We start from the raw sequence: 22188 nt of genomic DNA on the forward strand, positions 1-22188 counted from the left end.
GTGGGGCAAGAAGTGACAAATCCGTTTACACTTATTTCTGTTTATAATAAGAGATTTAGAGGAGCTTATAACTGAGCTTGGTGTTGTTGACTCTTAGGTAAGAGTTAAGGAGTTGAAATAGATGATGAGAGAKTTCTCTAGGGAGTTGTTTTGTGACTTTGTCCAGCTGTTTGGTGCCCTGTGAACTGTTTGTGGTCTTCTGTCAACTGTGTTAGGAGAGATACTGAGCAGCAACAGCTCCAGATTCAGCTGTAAGGTAGCTCCTGTGAAGCCTGAGAAGTGTCCATACATTCTGGGCTGTCTGGACACTGTAGCACTTTAAATTCTCTTGTAGTTAYTATCTTTAAAATTTGCTCCTTGACTCTTTTGCCCTGCGGTCTGGGCTGCTTAGGAAGCTACCTCAGAAATTCTCTGTTGTTGCACTGGGATAGGCACTTCTAGCCTTTTTTTCGCTTACATATGTGCTACAGGTGTAGCTCATAGCCTGTCTGGTGCAAGATGCTGTATGTTTCATTTTAGACAGCCCCCTCCAGAGCGTGGGGGCTGACCTGCTGTCTGTCCTTTGTCAAGGCATTTTTACCTCTTTTTCTGCTGTAAAGTGCAGGAATARTACTTCCCTTTCAAGGAATATTTTGAGATCTATGGGTTAAGTTGCGTTGGAGAGCTACATGGTAATACGTTGCTGGGGAAAAAGATAGCAACCCTAAGCTTGTTCTGTGTGTGTGTGTGTTRTGCTTCTTAGGTCACAGCCTGGACTTTTTGATATTGAGCTGTGTCTCAGTGCTGAGTTTTTCTGCTTGATGTTTTCTGCTTTTCTCTCTTTTTTGTTTCACTTTGCCCTATCTCTTCCTGGTTATCCAGCTGAAAAAACGAAAGACATTCTGAGTTTGGACACTAGCCCTCCTCTTCTGACTGTGCCTGATCCTTTCATTCCTCTCCCATTATCCGACACACCAGGTAACTGGATCTGAGGTTTATGGGGTGGGGATTGTTTATAATTTGCTTTGTTTTCTTAATCTTCCAGTTTCATTTCTAGGCTCACCTGAAATCCTGGCCCTTGTCAATAGTGCTAGGCACTGGCAGGCTCTGCATAGTGTAAACAGCACCGAGCACAAAAGAGCTCTTAGTTTCCACCACAGCCCCTTGAGTTATCAGGTTATTTCAAAAGCTAATAATACTGGTGTCTTTAAAGGTTCAGTATTCAAAGCTAGAAATAATAATTGGGTAATTATCTATGCTCACCTAAGCTACTTTGAAGTTGGCTTTCAGTTTGAAATTGTAGTTGCTATTATTGCTGTTAATCTTTCTGTCCCATAAGAGACACTATTTCTTTGGCTTCCTAGCTCTATTTCAAATCCTGTGCTTCATGTGAAGCAAATGTTAACATGTAACCTTTTCTGTTTTGGCAAAATTTCTTGGTGCAGTTAGTTGGTAGCTATTTCCATTTACTTTGCAGTACTATTTAAATGTCTCTTCCATGTGCGCATTTCTGACTGCAGCAGCCAGCACTTTCTAGCGCAAGATTATATAAGTGCTTAGGAGCTTATTTGCAAATCAGTGGGATTTGGAACATGGGCACGTTTTATCTTAGAGTTGCTCTAAGCCCTGTGGTGAATGTGTGAGASACAGGTCCCTTCATGTCAGTTAGCCCCAGAGAGAAAGTGTCTCACCCCTGTCCTCAGTTCAAGCTGTGGAGTTCCTGGTGGTTTGACTGTAGAGGACCCAAGCTGCAAACCTATGTGCTCATAAAGACACCTATCTATGGAAAGCTAAGTGATTCAGGAAAAAGACAAGTCTTAGTGTTTTTTTTTGTTTGTTTGTTTTTTTCTTTACCAGAGTTGGGTGGTACTTCCTCCATTCTGGTTGAGGTTCAAAGAGCATGAGAAATGCGTTACAGCTGAAAAGTGATTTCACTCATAAATGCTGCAGTTTGGGAAATTCTAGCTGCGTAAACTTTATTATGAAGCAGAAGTTACTGACAGTCTTTCTCCCTTACCTGAGCACTTGAAAGGAGCTGACCTGCACAGCCATAATTTGATAAGGACCTAACRAAGGTAGATCATACTGCATTGCATTTTTTCACCAAGTGCTATTGGAAGCATTTGCTTTTCTAGCTTGAATTCTGCCAGCCCAGACTACTATTCAGTTCTTTGCCAGTGTGCTCAACACAAATGATTCCACACTGAGCAGCTGTTTTTCTTACTAGCTGCTGAATTTTGATATAGCACAACCATATGAAGCAGCAGTCAGCCTGAGCTGCAGGAGCTCTGAAATTCTTCTTAGCACGGAAATCACTGCAGAGGAATTGCCTTTCAAGCCTGCCCTTGGGTGCAAATAATCAGAGTAGCAGTTGTTGGCACTTGTTGCGGTGCTAGGTTGCTTGTGCCACAGATCTGGCCCTGACTGGTGGCRTATCTTCACAGGCAGGTGCTAAACCTTTCTGGCTAATCTTATTGCCTCTGTGTGACTGATCCTATTGAGTTCAGTGGATCTGCTGCCATGTGGGCAAAGTTGGGGACAAGGGCATCCACAGCATCTGTTCTTGTTGGTTCCCTGCAGGTTACTGTAGTGACAGCTCTCTGATTTTATTTATTGTGCAGAATCTGATCAGGCCGGAGGCTCGTGAATGTTTCCGAGGGCTAGAGCTACAGGCTTACCCTTGGTTTTGAAAAGTGAGAGGGGTTGTCTGTGCTTATAAAGTCAACAGCAAAGATGATAATCCTGGATTTGGAATCAGATTTTCTGAGTGTGTCTGTCATGCAGAGCAGAGTGCTCTTTGCTCTTCTGTGTCTGCATTACCTGTGCGTGTGCCYGGTACTGAAACACCCCCACAGCTGGCAGAGGACTTGGACGTAAGGGATGTGCTGGCTTGGGCACGGAAGGCATTCTTTTAACTGTGCCCCTTGGGTCAGCGGAGCTGCGATTGACTTTGGCCTATTAGTAGATAGCATCTCCAACTGCACATTTTCAAACAACCTCAGTTGTCTGCAGAAACAGCTGACTATATTTAAATGCTTGCTTAAATAATAGTTTTCTGTTTGCTCTGTTCTTTAGTTTCCGAAGAAATCCTGGTAGCAGGATTTTTTTTTAGTCTTTGAGCATGGATAGTCCTTTCAGGAGTAAAAGCACGAGTCTGTACTCCTTGGTTACAAGAATAGTTCTGTGTAGTGAGGCTTTTGCTATGGGCATAAGTGAAGCTTTTATTTAGTGTTTTTTTTTTTTTTTCTCTCCCCATTTGCCATACAGAGCTGGTTTTGTCTGGGCCCTCAACCTGCAACAGCTGAGGGTCTGGTAGAAGCTCAGCTGCTTTTTTTCCTTAAGCTCTGAACTTGCTGTCTTCGGTACCTGAGGGTGCAGGTGCCCTCACTTGAGTGCTGACTGGAGACCTTGTGCCTTCCCATTCTTCCTCTGTATGCTTAGAAGGACAGACAAGCTTTTCTATGACAGATCCCTGAGAAACAAGCAGATGATACTTGACACATTAGATAGCCATGGGATGCATCCCCAGACAGCCTAAATATGTGCAGATGGAGGAGCATGCTTCCAAGGAGGCATGGCCAACAGATTCTGCTTTCAGTATGATCGTTCACATGTAGGTTTAGCAAGATCATATTCTCAGCTTTGTGTAATCGGTTCAGTGTACAGCAAAGACAAACCTTGGACTCTAGTGTCTAGCAGACTGCACTATTTCTGTGGATTGTGGTGTTGGAGATGCGTAATCTCCCAGAGGAAGTCATGTCTTCACTTGCTTAATTTGTTATAGATAACTTCTTTCCTTATGAGTGGTCCTAGAGAACAGGTGATGTGGCTTCTAATGGAAGGCAATGATATTAACTCTGAAAAATAGAATCATTTTTGGTACGTTCTTTGTTCTTAGTATGTTCTAGCCATACACAATGGCTGCAACTGCTAATGGAAATGTAACTGGTAAAAGGAGCTGGCAAGAGAGGTGTAAAAATATGGCAAAACATCTGTTAAAATAAAGGAAAATTAAATACTCGTGCTGAGAATGTTTTTCTTTGTGCCTGCCTAGGAAAATGAGCCAAGCTTTTAAGCTTGTTGCAGGCTTCACTGCTGATTAATCCTAATGGAGTATTTGATCAGAATGATAATTATTCTGCTACGTGTGGCTACTTAGTATCTATCAGTACCAATTTAGCTCACACTGTTACAGGAAGCTAAATTTTGCATAGCATGTTCTGGAGGGCTTTCAGTTCAGCTGAGTTAGGAAGCCTCGAGGCAGATTTCCCTTTCTGTCTTTAAGGCTTCCCTCTGAACAGGCAAAAGTTGAGGCTCTTTATGCCCTGTATGTGCAACGCTTGTTTCTTTTGACTTAATTTCCATTGCTATGAATGGACTTCGGCCCTAGCCCCAACAAGCTACTTTCCCGAAGTATTTAATCACCGTTTTGACCCAAAGCATGTGAATAGTTCTGCTCTTAGCCAGTGTCTGTTATTAACTTCCCAATTTGAAAATGAAGTGCTGTATTAACCCATGCTTGTCGGTCATCCAATGTTAGGATGCATTTAAAACCTTTCCTGGTGCTTTTCACGCTGGAAGCACCTGGTCAGATGAACAAGTTTTTGAATATTGGATGGGTGGGCCCAATGAAATGCCCTCTGAAATATTGCCAAAAATATTTCTTTCCAATTCTTTAAGTGTTTGTGGGTTTTCCCCTTTCTCATCAGTTCCAGATGGCTTTTGCTCCCTAGGTACCCTGCACTGTTAGCAGCCCTGGCTTATTCCATCTCCTCTCTGCAGAGGTGGGTAGAACTGAGCTGATGGGTGTGCACCCTTGGCAGAGTAGGCAAAAAAGGTCTTGCGCAGCAGTGCTGAGGGGTGTGAGCTGCGAGAGAGCTCTGCTCCCCCCACATTGCCAACTACCCYGTGCTGTGGACTGCACCGCACTGACTTGTGTGCAAGCAGAGTCCATGTTCGTGCAGCCTGGTTCTGGTGGCTTCTCTGTGGTAGCACCTAGGAAATACTSTTTCTGCACAATAAGCCGATCATATATTCCCGCTTTACCTTTTTTTTAAAAAAAGGTCATTTTTTACATATTGACTCAATCATTTATTCCCTGCAGTAATTCAACATCTTAACTACAGCTGAGAGATGAAATGTGTCTTTGGTGTAGCTAGTTAGTTGTTTGAAGAATAGCAATACCCAGCCGCTCCTGTGTGTGACAGGAACTGCTCGTTGTCTCTGCCGTAATGGAAAGTCTGATAAGAGACATTCGCTGTCCTGCTGAGCTAAATAAAAATGCAGCCGTAGCTGGTGAAGGAAACTTGGCCAAGAAAGCATACGTATGCCATCTGGGTGCATACTGGATTCTCAATTTTGATGAAAAGGCAAACAGCATTGCTCATTAAAGAGTCATTGTCATGCTAGAGTTCTCTAAGGCTATTAAGTAGCACTTTAAGGATGATTTTTGCCTTTTTGTTTCYTTCAGATGCTCATAGATTTCTGTGTTTTTACATGTTAGTGAATCTGAAAGGATACTTATCAGGAACAAGGAAGTATATAACTTGTAGTGCAGTTTCAAAATAAAAAGTATCTCTGTGCAGCCTCGGCATGTTTATAGTGCCAGCTATCAAAAATGTATGGGCCTAACATCAGTTCTTGCTAAACACATAATCAGCTTTAAATAAAATGRGAGGTTTTAAGCAAAACGGGATTTTGCTTTCCTTGTTGCCTTCTACTGCMCAGCCTTTGGGAACTGGGTTTCCAAGCTTTCTCTGCCGTGGCAAGAGTGCGGTGCTCTGAACTGGAGGTGAATTTTGTGCCATTGTAACACTTGAAGAAATGGAAGCACAGAAGAATCATGAAAGGTTAAGATCAAATTGCAGATGCTGGCAGCTTCCAGCATCTTGTCAAAGCTCACAAGTTCGGCAGCTTTAACCGTGTCGTTATCACTAATGTAATAGGGACCTTTTACTGTTTGGCACAACTTGCGTATTTGATCAAAATGCTTTTAAGCAGTGTGACTCCCTGCACCCTGGCCAGTGTATTCTGAAAATGTRGCTGTACCCTCCCGTGTCAGGATGTTTATTTTAATAGGAAAATCTTAATTCTAATCAAAAAACTCATGTCGGTACCAGGATGACATGTAGACTGAACTTAAAGTAATTACAGGCATGCACATGTGGATATGTATTAACAAATTGTTTGCGTTTTGAGTTGGGAAAATGCAGAGGAGGAATTACTCATTTAGTAACTTGATGAATTAATTGCAGTACTGTTAACTGCAGAACTGAGTACAATTAGAAGTTTTGATGATTTGGAGCAGCAAAGCACATGGATCATTTGAACCCCAGTTAATAAGTATAAATAGTATCTAGAATTGTCTCTGCCTGGGGTTGACTTTGACCGGAAGCTGTGTTACTTGACAAATATTTCTGAGATTGTTAATGTTAAGCTAAAATTGTTTGCTTTTGCTCTCTTAAGGACCTACTGTTAAACATTGTCCTACTCTTCTGTATGGTGTTAAAAAAAAAAAAAAAACTTTTTTTTAAAATAATGTCACTTGCTATATTTCCTTCTTTCTCTCTTGCTATGTTTTAAAGAAGAAAATCCCTTTGACAGAAACCCCACTGGGAAAATTGAAGTCCAGTAGTGTCCCTTGACTAGTCCTAGTCTTCTGAGGCTGAATAATGTGGAAGGCTTCCCTTAGTCTTTAATACTTGATTAATCAGTAGGAAGAAGTCTTCCTGAGTGACTAATCTATACCTTGGCAATTTGCCCTCCCACCCATAGCACAATTGACTTGTCAGGATTTTTACGACCTTGTCTTTCTTTCTCAGTTGACATCCGAAGAAAACTCTGCTGTGTGCTCTGTTGAGTTATCTTTCTTTTTGCTATTTCTTCGCAGCACATGAGTGAGTAACATTCCTACTGTGTGCAGTGCCTGGCTGGTGGAGATCCTTGGCTTTGAGATGTTGCATTTTGATTGTTCAGTGTTACCAAAGCGTGATTAGATTTTTTTTCCCCCCCTCGCTCCCTTCTTAACTTGCAAATCTCTAGGAAATCTTCATTTGTTTCTTTCTAATAGCCTGCTGTAACTAAAGACATATTTACCTCCCCTATGTCTTGATTTTTATAACTGCAACTGTTTTTGAGATGCTTTCTGCATATACTTTGTCATTTGAGGATTGTATCACCAAGTACAAGCACAGCATGCCAACTTACAGTCTTTGGCGGTGGTAGTATTGCAGATGCAAAGTCTGTGCAAATTGACTAGTTGTACATCTCGAGTATCTGATATGTGCATGTGTTGAAGAAACAGGCTCTGAAGGAGGAGGCCAAAACAGCCTTACCAGATGTAAATCCAGAGTAATTCTGCTGTTGCTAGGTGACATTGCACCCTTTGTATATTGGTGCAAACCAGAGGAAAAATCTCTCCCTTTCGTTCTGTGAAGAAGGGATTTGGTTTTTCAAGCTGTCAAGCTACCAGTACTTGCCAGTTGGGGTGGCCTTTGAGAGCTGTTAGATGTAGGTGATACTCTTGCTTTGCTTTCTCWGGGTTGTGTGTTGCTTATTTTGACTGTGATTAAAAAAAAAACAAACAAACAAAAAAAAAACTTACTGTGTGGATCTGGAAACCTAGGAAGAAAGTAGAACGTTCACCTAAAAAGCAGCTGTGTGCAGCTGGACTTRAGCTCTGGGAAAGGTTGATAAAGTGCTTTCGATTTCTTCCTGCATGCTTTTGAGCTTTGAGACCACCTTAAGGTTTGCTAATGAACCTTGCTTACTCCGCCAACATCCTTACTGATTGATGCAAAGCCCCCAGCAGAAGCACTAGACAAACTTGCTGCCCTCCTGTCAGGAATGAAAATGGGCAAAGTGAACAATGTGACAAAATACGAAAGGTTGGATCGATCCTGAACCTGAATGAAGCCTGCTTTGCTTGTGACCATCTGACAGACTTGGAGTAGGCTCTCTGGGGGAGAGGATATCTCTAGCAGGCAACATCATGTGGGAGCGTGGTTATCCGTTCAGAACACGCTTCCCAGGTGGAGTTTGATAAAGGCCATTTTTGAGGGCCTTCCGGAAGCTGTAAGATAGAAAATATCTGTGTGTTGGCTTACTCCTCAACCTTGTTTGTCCTTGGACTTGTATATCCACATCTGAATAATCTGAATCTGTCTGTTGGATTTGAGGCAGGAGAACCTCTGATACTATGAAACTGTAAGGTTAAACAGTATGGTGCTTGGTACAAACTGTTTTGTCCTGTTACAGAGCTCGAAGGCTTGAGCCTRTGTGCACAAAACTTGCTGCTATGGGCCCTGAGATCCTGTTAACRTTGTTGTTCGCTGCAGATCCAATCTTTCCCACTGTTACTCTTTACAAAGTATGGATTGTGGCTGTGTGCCCACATACTGTGAGAGTTGCAGGATACAGGTGCTGTAGTAGCAAAAGTYCCCTTTGATTCTCCTGCAGTACAAGATCTTTGCTAAGAGAATGGCGGGTGGGACATAATGTTCCAAAGAAGTCCATACCTGAGGCTGTAGCAATGATCTCCTCCATGAATGGTAGATGTATGCTAYGTTGCTGTTTGCTTTGTTGGTGGAGTCCGTTCTGCAGTTGACTACATCATATATGCATGACTTGCAAAGATTGTGTTTGTACAGATAACAGAAATGAGACTAGTAATTGCCCTCTTTTTCCTCTTTTGCACTGCTGGTTTCTCAGCATCTCAACAGTGACTTCGCTTGCAGGTGAAGCTGCTTTTCTCTTGGAAATAAAAATTAAAYTTCCACTAGGGAATTTTTCTGGTTTTCTTTTAAGATCTGCATATAGSTGAACTGCACCTGCCCCAAATCTATGTGTAGGGAAACAGCCTAGTGCACAAAAAGCTTCCTTCTTGGTTTATCGCTTTGATTGTTGGAGCAGTGGTAGAACAGAGACCTAAGAGCTGGATTTACTTGCCCCTGCAAAAGCATGTAGTATTCTTGGACTTAATGTCTGAGGACTCAGAAAATTTCYGTTAGTGTGGATGTGTATGTCCGCAATAAGCGTGTCATGCTAAAGAAAATGAAACTAACTCCTACGGAAAAGGTATTCCTGTTATCTAATGCAGAACTATAGATTCCTCTGGGTCTTCACAAATTTCTTGAGCTCCTTTGCTCTTAGTTAAACATGAGTTTCCTAACACTTAAAGCAACTCTGCTCGTCCTCTACTTTAGCTCATATTTCTGCTGGTTAATACAAGATGCAATGCAAAATAGAAATCAGGTAAACTAATTGCTAGGCCCTCAAAACATGCTGAGGTGTCTGGTGTCTGCTTTCCCATTCATCCTGACAGCTTTGTTTCTGTAGAGTTTCTCAGCCTTGCTCAAAGGGGATCAAGTTCCTTTTAAAACATGCACTGTGTTGCTGCCTGTAATGGCATTGACAGAACCAGTGAAACAAAGGAAGTCTCACAAGACAAGTAACAAAATACAGCGAAGAACCATTGACGATCTAARGCATCCCATGAAGCAGGTTGAGCCTTGGGGACAGTAGGGAAAACTAAGACATAGAGAAAAGAATACCATGCTTCTTGTTGTGATTTCTGTGTTTAAAAAGTGTGACTGAGCTCAATATGCAACTTCTTACTGCGTAACCAAGAGACAGTTCCACACTGTTATATGGAAAGTCTGCAGTGATGAAAAAGGAGGAAACTGAAAAGGTAAGGTTGAAGGAGAGGGACTTCAAGGAGCAAAACATTTGGAATTTGGTTCATAAAGGGGAATGGTTTCATAAAGGGAATGGTTCTGGTACTGTGWATGTGCTTTTGAAGATGCAGGCTCATTCAAGTGCCTTGAGAARAGCTGGGCACCGGCAGGCAGTCTCTCTCAAAGAGCCTGACTTTGCAAGGAGTATCTTGGGCTGAAATCTCGAAAATGCACCTACGGGTCCACTTCAGTTCTACAACCTTCATATTGAAGGAGGAGCCAACCCAACCTGAAGCTGCACAGCTCTTGAGAGCCAATCCATAATTTTTCCCCCAATTGTGTTTTGTGCCTTGYTGTCTGTATTAAGTGATTTAAAATACTGTTTAAATCAACTGTACTCTGGATGGATACCTGTTGTCTTGGCACTTCCCTCCCTACTCAGGAAAAAGAGCTGAGCATGTTCCCTGATTTGTTGTCCCYAGATGTCTCCCTTATGTTATGTTTTCCCAATGGGCTATAACCAGTTCCTGTCTGCTTTGCTGGAGCCACCCCTGTTAGCCCGCTTTTGATAACGYTGCTACCTCTGTTTTGGCCAAGCTTCCCAGTTCCTCCAAGGAAGGAGCCTCACTTTGTGCAGCTGAGAAGCCAAAGATGATGCCTCTGCAGTTGGGACGCGTTTTTCTTTGGCAAATTTGGCCTTAAAAGGGAGTGGGGGGAGGRATTTCTTTGTAGAGTTGAGAAGGCTTCAAGGACATGCAAGGTTGCTCTCCCCATCAGGGTTTTCCTTTTAGCTGATCTCCTTCAGGCCTTTACTGATAAACAGCTGTACCTCGGTTCCCTTTTTAGATTCTTTTCCCTCATGGTTGCCTTAGTGTGCTGTTTGTGAAGTTCATCATGGGGAGCAGGATTTGTCCTGTTCTGAATAAATAGCTTCAAAGCTACCAGGTCATTTTCTTATTTATATCAGCTAATAAAAATGATGGGCTGCTATTATAATGTACGTAACAATGCAACTTAAGCTTTTCTTTGACTTTCTAACTGTGATAGGTCTTTTGAATAGCAGTATTTCAGAGCCTTATTTTTGTAGTTATGAGCACATTTTCTTTGGATAATACATAATGCCAGACTTTGAACTCAAATCAATAATAGTGTAGATGTATGAGTGTTGTAAAGGCATAGCTGTGGCATGCCATGGCTCGTGCTAATATTAGATTATAAATGCAGTCATGTCAGTAAGCTGAAATGGCCAGATTTGTCCACATGGAGCAAGTTTTATCAAAGTTGTTCTACTGACTGTGAATACTTCTAGCAAATCCTGAAATTTTTCTTTAAGTGACGAAACCTTTGTGAAAGCTAAATAACGAAGCTCACTATTGAAAACCTGGTTAATATGATTGCAGAGTGACTCATCCACTAGATTATTAATTGAGATTAAATATTTAAAACAGGCAACCAAAATATCTCTAAAATGGAAACCATAGGAGTTGCACTGCTGGGAATGACATGTCTGATTTGAAATCTGGTATTTGAAATAACTGGTAACTAGACAACTGTTTTGATCCAAGGGCGTATTCTTAGGTCTGACACTACAGTGTCTTAACGTTTTCTGGGATTGACTAAGCACTTAGGGGTTTTAGGCATTTAATTCTTGATCAAATTAATAATTGTATATCTAGTGTCATCTGTTCCTTTTCTCATTACACGTGGACAAACAAAAATCTTGCCAGTATTTAAAGGTGAGAGGGAAAGGTATCTTGTCAGGTTTTCAGTGGGTCGTGAACTGTTAAGCCTTACTGCTTTGGGTAGGATTGAAAGAACTGCATGCTATTTTACAGCTGCCTCCTAGGGAGAGCAGCGTGCGGTGGGTGAGGAAGGTTCTCGAATGTCTGGATGACTATGGCCACCCAGTGAATAGCTGCCCTGTCTTAATGTGCTCCAGTAACCTTAGTGGAAAGATAYTCTGGAAATGATGATGTGATTTGCACACACACAGTTGTGCAAATGCTTTTCTGAGGCTGACATACTAGACTGAGACCCTGAATCGAGCACTTTATTAATCTAATTTTTATTTTGTTTGTTTTTTGCTTTTTCTCTGCTGCCTGCCTTCCTTCTTCCTTTTTGTGCTTAACCCAGAAAAACTGATTGAGGGACTCAAATCTCCTGAGACTGCGCTTCTGCTCCCTGATATCCTGCCTCTCGCTGACCCCTTCGGTAGCACCTCAGATGCTGTGAATGGTAAAAACAAAAACAACAAAAAAACCCCCCACCCTCAGGGCCCCTCTTCCCCTGTGTCTTGTTCTGCTTGACAAGTTTGCATGTTTACCCCCGGGCTCTGAAAACAGCTGATCTTGGTGGAACACGATATGATAGGAAGTTATGGATTATGCAGAGACGGGTATGCCACTTTCCCCATGGGAATCACATCTGAATAGTGAAGACTTGGAATATGCGTTAAAATTAGGCTTAGTGATCTGGCACAATAATGTGGTGTAGTTGCACCTTCTGTGTTCTTATGGTCTTGGGTGTAAGAGTTGATTGCTGACTTGAAGGAGAAGATGCAAAGAAAATCCCRACACTTCTGGTAAAGACTTACCATGTGACTGTGCCCTAGGCACTTAACCTGTCTGTGTCTCCATTGCCCCTCGCCGGGGCGAGGGTGACAGCACTGCTCTTGCTCTGGGGTGCGGCAGGGGAATAAACGTGCTAGATTGAGCCTGGATGCAGCAGTATCCAAGGCAGTATGAAGAGCTCAGAGTGGGGCAGAATCACATTTTTCCTTACTTGCCAACTGTACAAAAGACTAACAATTACAGGCTGCAGTTAGTTGCAATCAGCTGCTGTTGTGGGTTTGAGGCCCAGCCAGGGTCCCCTGGCTAGCTGGTTGCAGCTTTGTAGCTTTGAACGGATAAGCAGGGAATGATTTGTCTTAATTGTATGATGGATTTTTTTTTCCTGTTTTGCAGTTCCAGGCAGTTGTCTGAATCTTACAGATCTCCAAGACTGACCACTATCAAAACAAAAGTTTTCATGGTTTTCTTAGGTTGTTCAGTTAGACCTTTTCTGATCCTAGTCTATGACGAGTGCATCCTGGTTCATTTCACTTCCTGGCTCATTACCTTGATGTTTGCTCGTGAAGAAGGGACCCAACTAAGCGTTGTATCTGGCTTGGATTAGCTAGTGTGACTGTGTTGATAGTTATTTTTCATGTTTCTCCTCCTTCCCCTTAAGGATCCTTTGAGAGCGAATTTTTCTCTCCAGCCTTTGTAAGCATCTCCTCTTGTATCCATATCAATATTGGACAAAACTGGGGATTGGTATTTGCAATAAGATGTTGAGGTCCAAAACTTTATCACGTCTCAGAAGGATCTGCAACCTTTGATCCACTGGGCACCTTAAAAGGAAGAGAAGATCCCAGATACTGGCTTTTTACAAACTTATCTGCAACCTGTTAAGGGCTGTGCAGCAGGTATTTTAATGGTTTGTTTCCCCTGTTGGAAGGGGACTCCTTGAAGATCAATGTTTTTTGCTTCCTGGAGAAGAATCTTGAAAAACCGTGTAATGAGTTACCTAGCCATGGGCTTTCTGCTTAGCTACAGAGCAGACATTATTAACCATCCGTTTCAGCCTCCAGATGTCTSTCAATGGGTATGCACATGTAAAAGGATGACAAAACAAAAACACTTCCCTCCTGCCCTCTCCCCCMAAAAAAACTTTAGTATACTATGTTCTTCCCTCTTGATTTGATTAGCATCAGTCTAGCTTCAGTCCCTCATTTCTGCCAATATAGCTGACAATATAGCTGATTAAGAGGTCACTTAAGGATTCAGACAACTGCCTTGTTAGCTGCTACTTGTACTGTGTCTGTCTAACCTCTGGCTTCTTCTCTGCTCTGATATTTTGCACACTGATAAAGGAAAACCTGACGTAGCTGTTGAGAGTCTCATACCGGGCCTCGAGGCTCCGTTGCCCCAACGCCTTGTGTCACAGACTGAGTCGGTTGCTTCCAACAGAACAGGTTGGTGAGACAGGAGGGTGGGTGGGCAAGGTTGTGTAGTACTTCTGTGAGCTGTGTGACCATACTGTAGTAAACCAGAAAGCACTGTCTGCTTGAAGATGCATTCTTTGCTCTCCCTGCTCTATGCACTCTCCCACCAGTTTAGACTGTACTTGCTTGTGTTTTTTTGTAAGTGGATCTTGCATGGGTCCTTAAATGTCAGCATTACTTTTCCCTTACTAAGAACTGCATTCATGCTTGTAGTACTCCTTCAGCCCATCATTATAGATCCGTAAGCGCCAGAGCAGTCACTGAGCTGTTCCACTGGGGCTTAGCTAGCAGTTCATGTCCCTTCCTTATTCCGAAGGCCTAGATCTGGCAATTTTTGCTACAGAGGGACTTTACGTTGTTTTAGAGGTCTGTTGTGAAGTCGCTAGTGCAAGTAGCTTTGCCAGAGAGTGCCTCCAACCCTGAGTGTTACAATGCCCTGTGAAAGTTTAGCTCTCAGATATTTAAAATTCCAGTTGCTGTTAATTTGTGTGTTAAAGGAGATGTCGCCTAGTCTAGTCTGTAGCAGACAATTTGCTGCTTAAGAATCCTGCTTATCTAGGTGGCTTGAGAAGGATGGTGATGTGCCTGAAATGGCACGTTTGTCACTTCTGTCCTCCAGTTGGGTCCTGTCTTTTGGAAGGTAACATGGGCGCTATGTATCACAGTAAAACCCTTCTGGTTCAAGTAGCAGCTCGTGTTTCTGGTACATGTGAGACTTGCTTTCAGAAGAAGTAAGGACTGTTGTTCCCTCCTCTGCTTCCCCCCCCCTCCCCCCGTTAATTTAAACCATCACTTCTGTGGGATTTCAGTGTTGTGCCGTCAGCTTCGGAGGGTRGTTACCTCAGTTAATCTGTGCTGTGTATTGCTAAAAGTGTTGAGAACCCCTCTAGCCTCATTGCAGAGCACTAAGAAAGGTTTCCCACCACAAAAGCGGAAGTACCGAGAAGTGTCAGCTTTGCAGCAATACCTGTTTGTGTACTAAGCGGATGGGGGGCAAGAATGTGCAAATCTGAGCTTAACAGTGTTTGTGTCCTGTTCAATGCTGCCTTGCGGTCTTTGGATGTTAACCTGGATTCAGACTCTCTCACTGGAGAAGACTCTCTGCTTGACTGTTCTCTGCTTTCTAACCCTGCTGCTGACCTCTTGGATGAGTTTGCTCCTGTAGCTTTTGCAGCTCAACCTCACAAAGGTAAACTGTCCCTGTGTCTCGAACCTCAACTTATCCTGGGACTGGATCTTTAGCTGACATATGATGCCACTTTACACAAGCAGGTGATCTGACACGTTATAGTTGTGTTTTTTCAGACTGTTTTGTTCTCAAACTGGTGAAGCTTGTAATCTGCATTGAAATGCCAAGGGGAAAAGATCAAGGTATTTAGCTTGATTGTAAATACGGACAAGGGTTGTCAAGACAGGTAGCATCTCCTGTGAGACCAAGTGATACGTTAGGCTGAATGGGTAGGCTTTTAAGTATGCAGCCTGTCTTYAGGTCTGCATATGAATGCCCTTCAATTTTACCTTTTGCACGCATATTTTAAGATTTGCTCTTTTGCTGCATTATTAAGTCTGAAAGGGATCCTGATAATAGTTTCTACTGATGTCATAAATTTTTAAAACCACTCTTGTCGATGTGCGTGTCTATAGCATGCAATGAGCTCTTTCAGATTTGCAGACTATATTTTCCTTTTCCAGAGGCTATCAGGAGAGCACCCTTGAGTCAGACTGCAGTATCACATTGCAGCAAATGTGAACAGAAGTTCAAGTACAATATCGAATTGAAAAATAGAGTAGTTTACAATAGCAGAAAAAATGCAGAATTACAGAAGAGTGGTAGACTACATGTGTTAATTTCTAAGAGTTGCAGATCAGGCTTTGCAGTACATGATTATATGAGCYTCCAAAAAAAGGTTGAAGTACTGTGTACTAATCTGGTTCTGTTTGCTCTTCCGCTAACAAGCAAGAAGAGAGGACCCTGGGAAGCTGGGATCCTAGCTCAGGTGACTTTTTGCCAAATGCAGAGTGTCCTGCTGAAATCTAGGACACCTCATGCAGCATAGGTAGAGTAGTGGTGCTGGAATAGCTTGACTAGAAATATATGAATAGCTGGAGTGTGGTTTGTATGGTGAGCTCTTCCTGCTCTGTTCTGACAAATTCTTGTTGAAGGCTAAAGCAGTTGTGAGCAGTGCCTGTGTTTCTTGGGTACAATGCAGAAGTGTTTGGGGGTGACCTTCCTGTTAGCCAAGCTTATMGTGAATATTGGGTAGTACATATTCAGCGAGGTACAAGGAGGACCAGGGCTTCTGTTTGTTTATTGCCTTGAAAAGACAAGCCCAAAGCATGAATACAAACCACTGGATGCCAACTGACAACGGGTTGTGCTTAGCTCATTCGGTAAGTATCCCTATAGCAACAGAAAATGATCTGTTCTCAGAGGAATGGCTGTAGAAACAGTCTGTAATCAATTTTTACCCTTGATGACATTTTAAAATGAGGTTATGTTTTGTAGGGCTTTGGGGTTTGAACAAGCAGTTCTTGTAATTGCGCATTGCTATACTGCTTGTCTATGCTACTTTATTTTGAGTAAATGACTTGAAATGTATGTTGAGCAGTTGTTATGCCACGTCTGGAAYGTAGCAAAGTAGACAGTTGGCCAAAACGTAGTTGGTGTGACTTAATGAGAAAATGAACTAATGGACTCCTGCGTGACTTCTCCCAGGCTGCCTTGCTGTTGTTCCACTTGAGTTCAGGTAGGGTCAGATTTGCCAGGGAGAAGTAAGACTCTTAGTAGCAGGAGAGAGAGAGGTGCAAGATATTAATTCTTCTAAAGCTCATTTGTGGCTTTTCAAACTGTGCTGTTAGAACTCTTGGTGTGGTCGTTACCTGTGTGTGTCTTTTATTTTTCCTTTGTTTATCCCAGTCCTGGTGTGAGTGATGCAGTGCACCTAAGGTGCAGRTGCTGCTGTCCATGGTGCAGTCAGCCTGTGGAAGTGCAGTGCTGCCAGTTATCGGTGAGACCAGGAAGACTTGAAAAGACAGCAGTGTTTGAACATGAGTGTTTCTTTCCGTGTGCCTAACGAGGCAGTATCGTATTTTGTGGGCCCTGAATTCTTGCTCATCTTTTGGGATCCCTTAATTTGCATTTGCTGAGCACAGTGTTGAACTTAAATGTAGGTGAGAGGGGAATTTTTTCACTTACAGTGGTGTATAGTTACTAAGATCAGTGCAAATGCTTTTATGAAGAGAAATATGTCTCCCAAGGAGTTTTGTCCAAATAGAAATGCATTTTATTTCTTACYAGCCTTTTCCTCTCCTTAGAAAAGATAGTCCACAACTGAGCAGTGCTCCTTGAATAGCTTCCTATACAGCAGGCTCCAGAGGTATCAGCAATTGTATGTATAAATGAAGTGAAATGGAAATAAGGTGCTTGCAAAGGCTTCCAACTAGTTTATTTATAACTAGGAACCCTAAATAACTCCAGAGACAGAGTGGTGACAAACAGACTTTCTGTTAAGACACAGTCTCTATGWGTTCCTGTCACTCTATAGCCTCGTCTTCTGTAGAACTTGCTTTTTTTTTTTCTTACGCTGTCCTCTGGAGGATCAGATTATTTCTACAAACTGTTTCTTGTATCAGCTCACCTAAAACCTGTTAGCATGTTTATCAGCTTTACCTAAAGAGCTTTTATTCATGATTTGAATTGAACAGGAGCGCTCCTGTTCCTTTGAAAATGCAGAMTTATATCCTTGTTAGGCTTTCAGAAATACTTCGGATTATTAATAGATATTAATACTTCAGATGGTAATCGAGGACCAGATTCTGGATGGTATTTAGGTGTATGAAGTAACAAGTAGCGATATACAGTGTGAAAAGTCCCTAAAAGAGCATGATTGCCTGATAAGGCAGGTAAATGTCTGACCTAGTACAGACGTAGGTGAAAGCGCCTTCCAAGTGTCTCAGCCTGGCTGGCATCATTTGAAACTGATGGAGTTATGTGCCAGAACAGCAGTCCTTTTAAAATCTAAGTACTTAGTTACCTCTTCAGGCATTTAAACTCCTTTGGAAAGCTGATTTGATATTATGCTTTCTTGTTTTATCCCTGTGGGCAACAAAACTCGAGGGGCTTTGTCTCTCATTTCTGGAACTGGAATTTCCTCCCTCTGTGTTTTGCCTGCCCTTTTCCTCTCCATTTATGAGAGAGCTGGTACCTGAGGAGCAAGATTGTTCCCCCCAAATTGTATTAGTACTTGAGAACCACTGAACGATGACAAAGAATACCTTCAGTCCTTGGGAACTTAAGCCTCAGGATTTTACTGCAACTTTGAATTCAGCTAACTGTTAAGCCTTTGGACTGGCCCAGTTTTATTTTGGTTCTTAAGAAGGCTCACTTTTCAGTTTGCTTCCCCCCCCCCACACACACACACTTTTGTAATTAATTGCTTCTTTTACTTTTACCTTCTTAGACTTACCAGCTTTGTTTTACCTTTTAAAATAAACTCCTGCTTCTAAAACCGCTGTCTTTTAAAACATGAAACACCCTAACACTTTGGCAATTCTAACCTGCTTTCTCTGCTATCTTTGCTTCTTTACCTCTGTTTCTCCTTCACGCTGCAGAAGATACTAACCTGATATCAGGCTTTGATGCTCCTGAGGGCACTGAAAAAGTGACAGAAGATGAGTTTGACCCAATCCCAGTGTTGATATCCAAAAATTCACAAGGTAAGCCAGGGTTTGGGGGTGAAAAAGGGAAAGAGAAAAGAAATAGTAAACACAAACTAGTTTTGGGGCAGTGGTGCTACAGCACGTGTGAAATAGCTCAAGCTGTTAACAGTAAGATATTGTCATTGTAGTATGTCAGTATTAGTTTTTCTCCAATTTATACTGGTCCTTAAATTACTCAGGTTTCTTTATTTGTGAGAAAATAGCATATCCAAGTGAACTTTACACAATGTGCAGGAAGGGGAGGCAATAATAATTTCTAACTCTGAAACTCCTTCTGAAAGTGAGTTCTTTCATTTCTGACTGATACTTTTTGAAGGCRCTTGTGGGAACTAGGTTTAGAAGTTTTGGTAGATGGGTGCCCATTTCCTTTGAACAGTTTTAAGAGTCAGAATCCTTAGCACAGGCAGGGAAGTCTTCTGGGTTTTTTTTCTCTTTTTTTTTTTCTTAACAGCATTCCTGTCACCTAGATCATATTAACATGGTCTTTCTAACCACTTCAGCCTCGTGTAGTTGAATCTAAAAAGCAGCACTGTTTCCTTAAAACAAATGATGGTGCTGAATTTGTAGCTCTTGTAGGGACAGAAGTAGGCAGCATTTTGCAATCTGACTGGTCAAATATCTCCTCTGCAGTCAAGCTGCAGAAAGATCTTGATTACAGTTTTTTGGTATGCTAGCATAGGCCTACGAACATGTTCCAGGGCTCCCTTTTTGATTTTTTTTTTTTCATGGTAGCGCTTTTTTGACTCCCTGAACTCCCGTTTTCTTTTGTAGCACGATGTGTGCTGTGCCAGCTGCTCACTGTTTAAGACTAGCTTTCAAAGACTGATACTTGCTAGAAAAAGTTCTCAGACATTAGGGACTCTGCTCCTGCTGGAAGTCAGAGAAGATTTCTGCCAAAGTTGGGCCAACATAGGCTACCTTAAAGAACAGCCTCTTTCTTCAGTAGCGAAGCATCAATTGTAGAAAGCCACAAGCTAGCTGAACTCAGCCTGGAGTAGTTGCAAACTTGAAGATGCTCTTAAAACAGCAACTAATTTTTAAGCTATAAGATTTTGAACAATCTTTGCCATAGGTTGTGGTGGGTTTTGTAATCCCCTATAGCTCCTGTAGGAAGGGCAGAATTCTGTAACTTGGATGTAAATTTTAGGAAAAGGAAAGGGTTTGCRGAGAATTTGTGTTGCCGCAGAAGTGGCTATGATGTTTTTTCATACAACTGTTGTGAGCTAAGTTTGGAGGGGAGGGAGAGGGTGGAAGAGCAAGCAGGGGAATGTTGTTGCTATCACGATGCAAGTAAACAGAAGATCTTGAGCAAGTTTTCCGTTTGACTTTTTTCTTTCTTTGCTTGCTCTTAAACATCTGAAACTGTCGTGTGTGCGTGTCCTGTTCAATACTGAATTCCTATCTCTCACACTTTCAGGTGGGCATTCTAGAAACAACAGTGGAAGCTCTGAGTCCAGTCTTCCCAACATAGCCAGGTCTTTACTGCTGGTGGATCAGCTCATAGACCTGTAGCAGTGACACAGTAGCAGAYGCAGTTTCTGTAACGTATCTAATCCTCCGTTTTCGTTTCCAGAGGAGTTACCTTCAGTTGTGATTCTTTTGGTTTTTTCCTTAATTAAAAGAAAAAAAAAATCTGCCAAGAGGAGACAGTCACCCACTTTCTCCCCGTCTTCCCATGCCCCAGGAAAAGGTTCTGTCTCAGTTCTCCAGGTAGTCCTCTCTAAAGCTGGTAAAMCTGCTGTGGTTCCTTCTGCACCTGTCTTTGCTAGCATATGTCTAAAGGGAGCACCATCATTAGCCACCCTGCTGAGATGTACACATAGCACCATGGAAAGCCTAACTGTAAATGACTTAGATAATCGTAGCTGATGTATGATCCCTGCGTACAACAGACTTTCTCCTTAGACTAGTGTGTGAAAAAACTGTGTTTCAATCTTTGCGTTTGTGTTTTTGGGTTTGGTTTTTGTTCTGTTCTTATTTTTCTGATGAATGGGCAGGAGGAAGGAGACAGATAAAATCGGTAGGGATGTCCCTCTCCTGTAGGGTACAGGTTAGGAGAGCTGCTATTTCTAAATTGCCAGTATATGCTTCAGGAGAGGAAAGAGCACTGAATTTCCCTGAAGTAGTCTTGCATAGTACCTCTGGTGATGGTGCATATGAAGAGTGTTTTCCGGACTGCCCCCAGCTAATGGTTTGCTATTTAACAATCCTGCTTGTGAATGAACTGCACTTCCTTGAAGAAAAAACAAACAAAAAAAAAGAAAGAAAAAGGTTAAAGCTGCAAAAATGACCCTGAGTGAAATAGAACAAAATTTTGAACCAAATACATGTGAGTATGGCTGTGATTTAGCTTTCTGTTGGATTTTTTTTTCTATTTTTTTGGCTGAAAAGGGCATTGTGGCAGCAACAGATGTATTTTCTGTGATTTGTTTTGTGTGTTTGACTGGAAAAAGATATCTCCCCAAACCTACTGTAAATTGTGTATGAAACAAATTGTCCTACAGTTGTTTGTCTCTTTTAATCCTGGTTTTAGTCAAGCATCTGGTATTTGTTCTGGGTTCCTGTTTTCTCTTGTAACTACATATAGTGCAAAGCAGTTAAGTATGGAAGCATTTTTTTTTTCAGTAGACAAAGGTTACTGTAGACTTTATTTCACTCTTTAGTCTTTGTGGAACAAGCATGCACTTGGTTCRGGTGGTTTGAAATAAGTGCTGCTACAACTTGATGGGATTTACCTTTTCTTTTTTTCCTTTATATGCTTAGTTCGTCAACTAGCTGGATATGCTAAACTTGTTTTCATTGGCTTATGAAGTCCGGAATTTCTATCATGTATTTGAAAGCTCTTTCTGAACAGAAGAACTTTTCCTCTGTAGTGGAATAATTAATAGCTTACTGCTAACCTTGTGTATGTGTACGTAGCTGTATTAGTAAAAGTGCAGTTTCCCATGTGCGAAAGTATGAACGACTGAAATATGTATGTACTGACCTCTTGCTAAGAAGGAAAGAAATCMAAGTTCGTGACTGCTCCTTTCCTAACTCCGGCCTCTCTGCTATTCCCTCACCCCAACACTTAGTTTAACAAAGTCTGTAAATACAACTACCACCGATCATGTCTGCTCTACGTTACTCTTCTTTTAAAACCTACACTTAATAATAAAAGTATTGCTTAAGTGTGTTGTATCATTACATGTGTATACTGCACTTTCCAAGAGAAGCTTTACATGAGAACTATGGAAATGACCTTAGTAAAATTGTGGATAGAACTTTATTTTTTTTTTTGTTTGTTTTATATTCCTAAAACACAGGCAAGCTGGACTGGATAACATGAAGAAGCTATAGATAGAAAGTTATTGTATAGTCAGATATGGAGAATATATGAAAAGAGAATGGATTTTAAAAAGTAACCATCTACTGTATATTAGAACAAAGATTTCTGTGAATTAAAGTACTTTTAAAGAATGTTTAAGGTTTTAAATCTAATAGCGCTTGTTCAAGGGTTCTGGAAAAAGTTATAAATGCACTGGGTTGTTAWTAATGCTATTAAATAAGCAGTTGTGAATGTTCCTTTTATTGCTTTTTCAAGTAGCTATTCCTGGATCTGAGTGGGAAGTATGGTATATTGAAAGAGTCAATCTTTAGACATGTCTGTTATTTAGACCTGGTTCATCGGAAAAGACTTGGCTCTTATTTGTTAAATGAATGTGAAATGCAAGAGATGAGAAATGGGCAGATATGTGGGATTAATTTTAAGCTAGATTGTCCTGCAGGTGT

The 22188-nt window shown here is 41.7% G+C and overlaps 1 protein-coding gene across 5 annotated transcripts in view; it reads left to right on the top strand.

Moving 5' to 3' along the window:
• Window positions 1-22188, top strand: part of AAK1 (AP2 associated kinase 1) — an 81029-nt gene that overhangs the window by 46137 nt on the left and 12704 nt on the right. The window contains exons 17-22 of one of the 5 annotated variants that reach the window (XM_085313374.1): window positions 862-957; window positions 11787-11888; window positions 13567-13668; window positions 14777-14887; window positions 18310-18414; window positions 19835-20910. The exons of 1 other annotated variant lie outside the window; for it this stretch is intronic. In XM_085313374.1, coding sequence (XP_085169500.1) covers window positions 862-957; window positions 11787-11888; window positions 13567-13668; window positions 14777-14887; window positions 18310-18414; window positions 19835-19929 — 611 coding nt within the window. In that variant the 3' untranslated portion in view covers window positions 19930-20910. Of the gene's footprint in view, window positions 1-861; window positions 958-11786; window positions 11889-13566; window positions 13669-14776; window positions 14888-18309; window positions 18415-19834; window positions 20911-22188 lie in introns of those variants that run through there. 3 more of the 5 variants (XM_085313370.1, XM_085313371.1, XM_085313372.1) reach the window with 3 other exon arrangements.

This window comes from Rhea americana, unplaced genomic scaffold, assembly GCF_003343005.1.
Source record: "Rhea americana isolate MKP2758 unplaced genomic scaffold, rheAme1 scaffold_383, whole genome shotgun sequence".
NCBI classification, from domain to species: Eukaryota; Metazoa; Chordata; class Aves; order Rheiformes; family Rheidae; genus Rhea; species Rhea americana.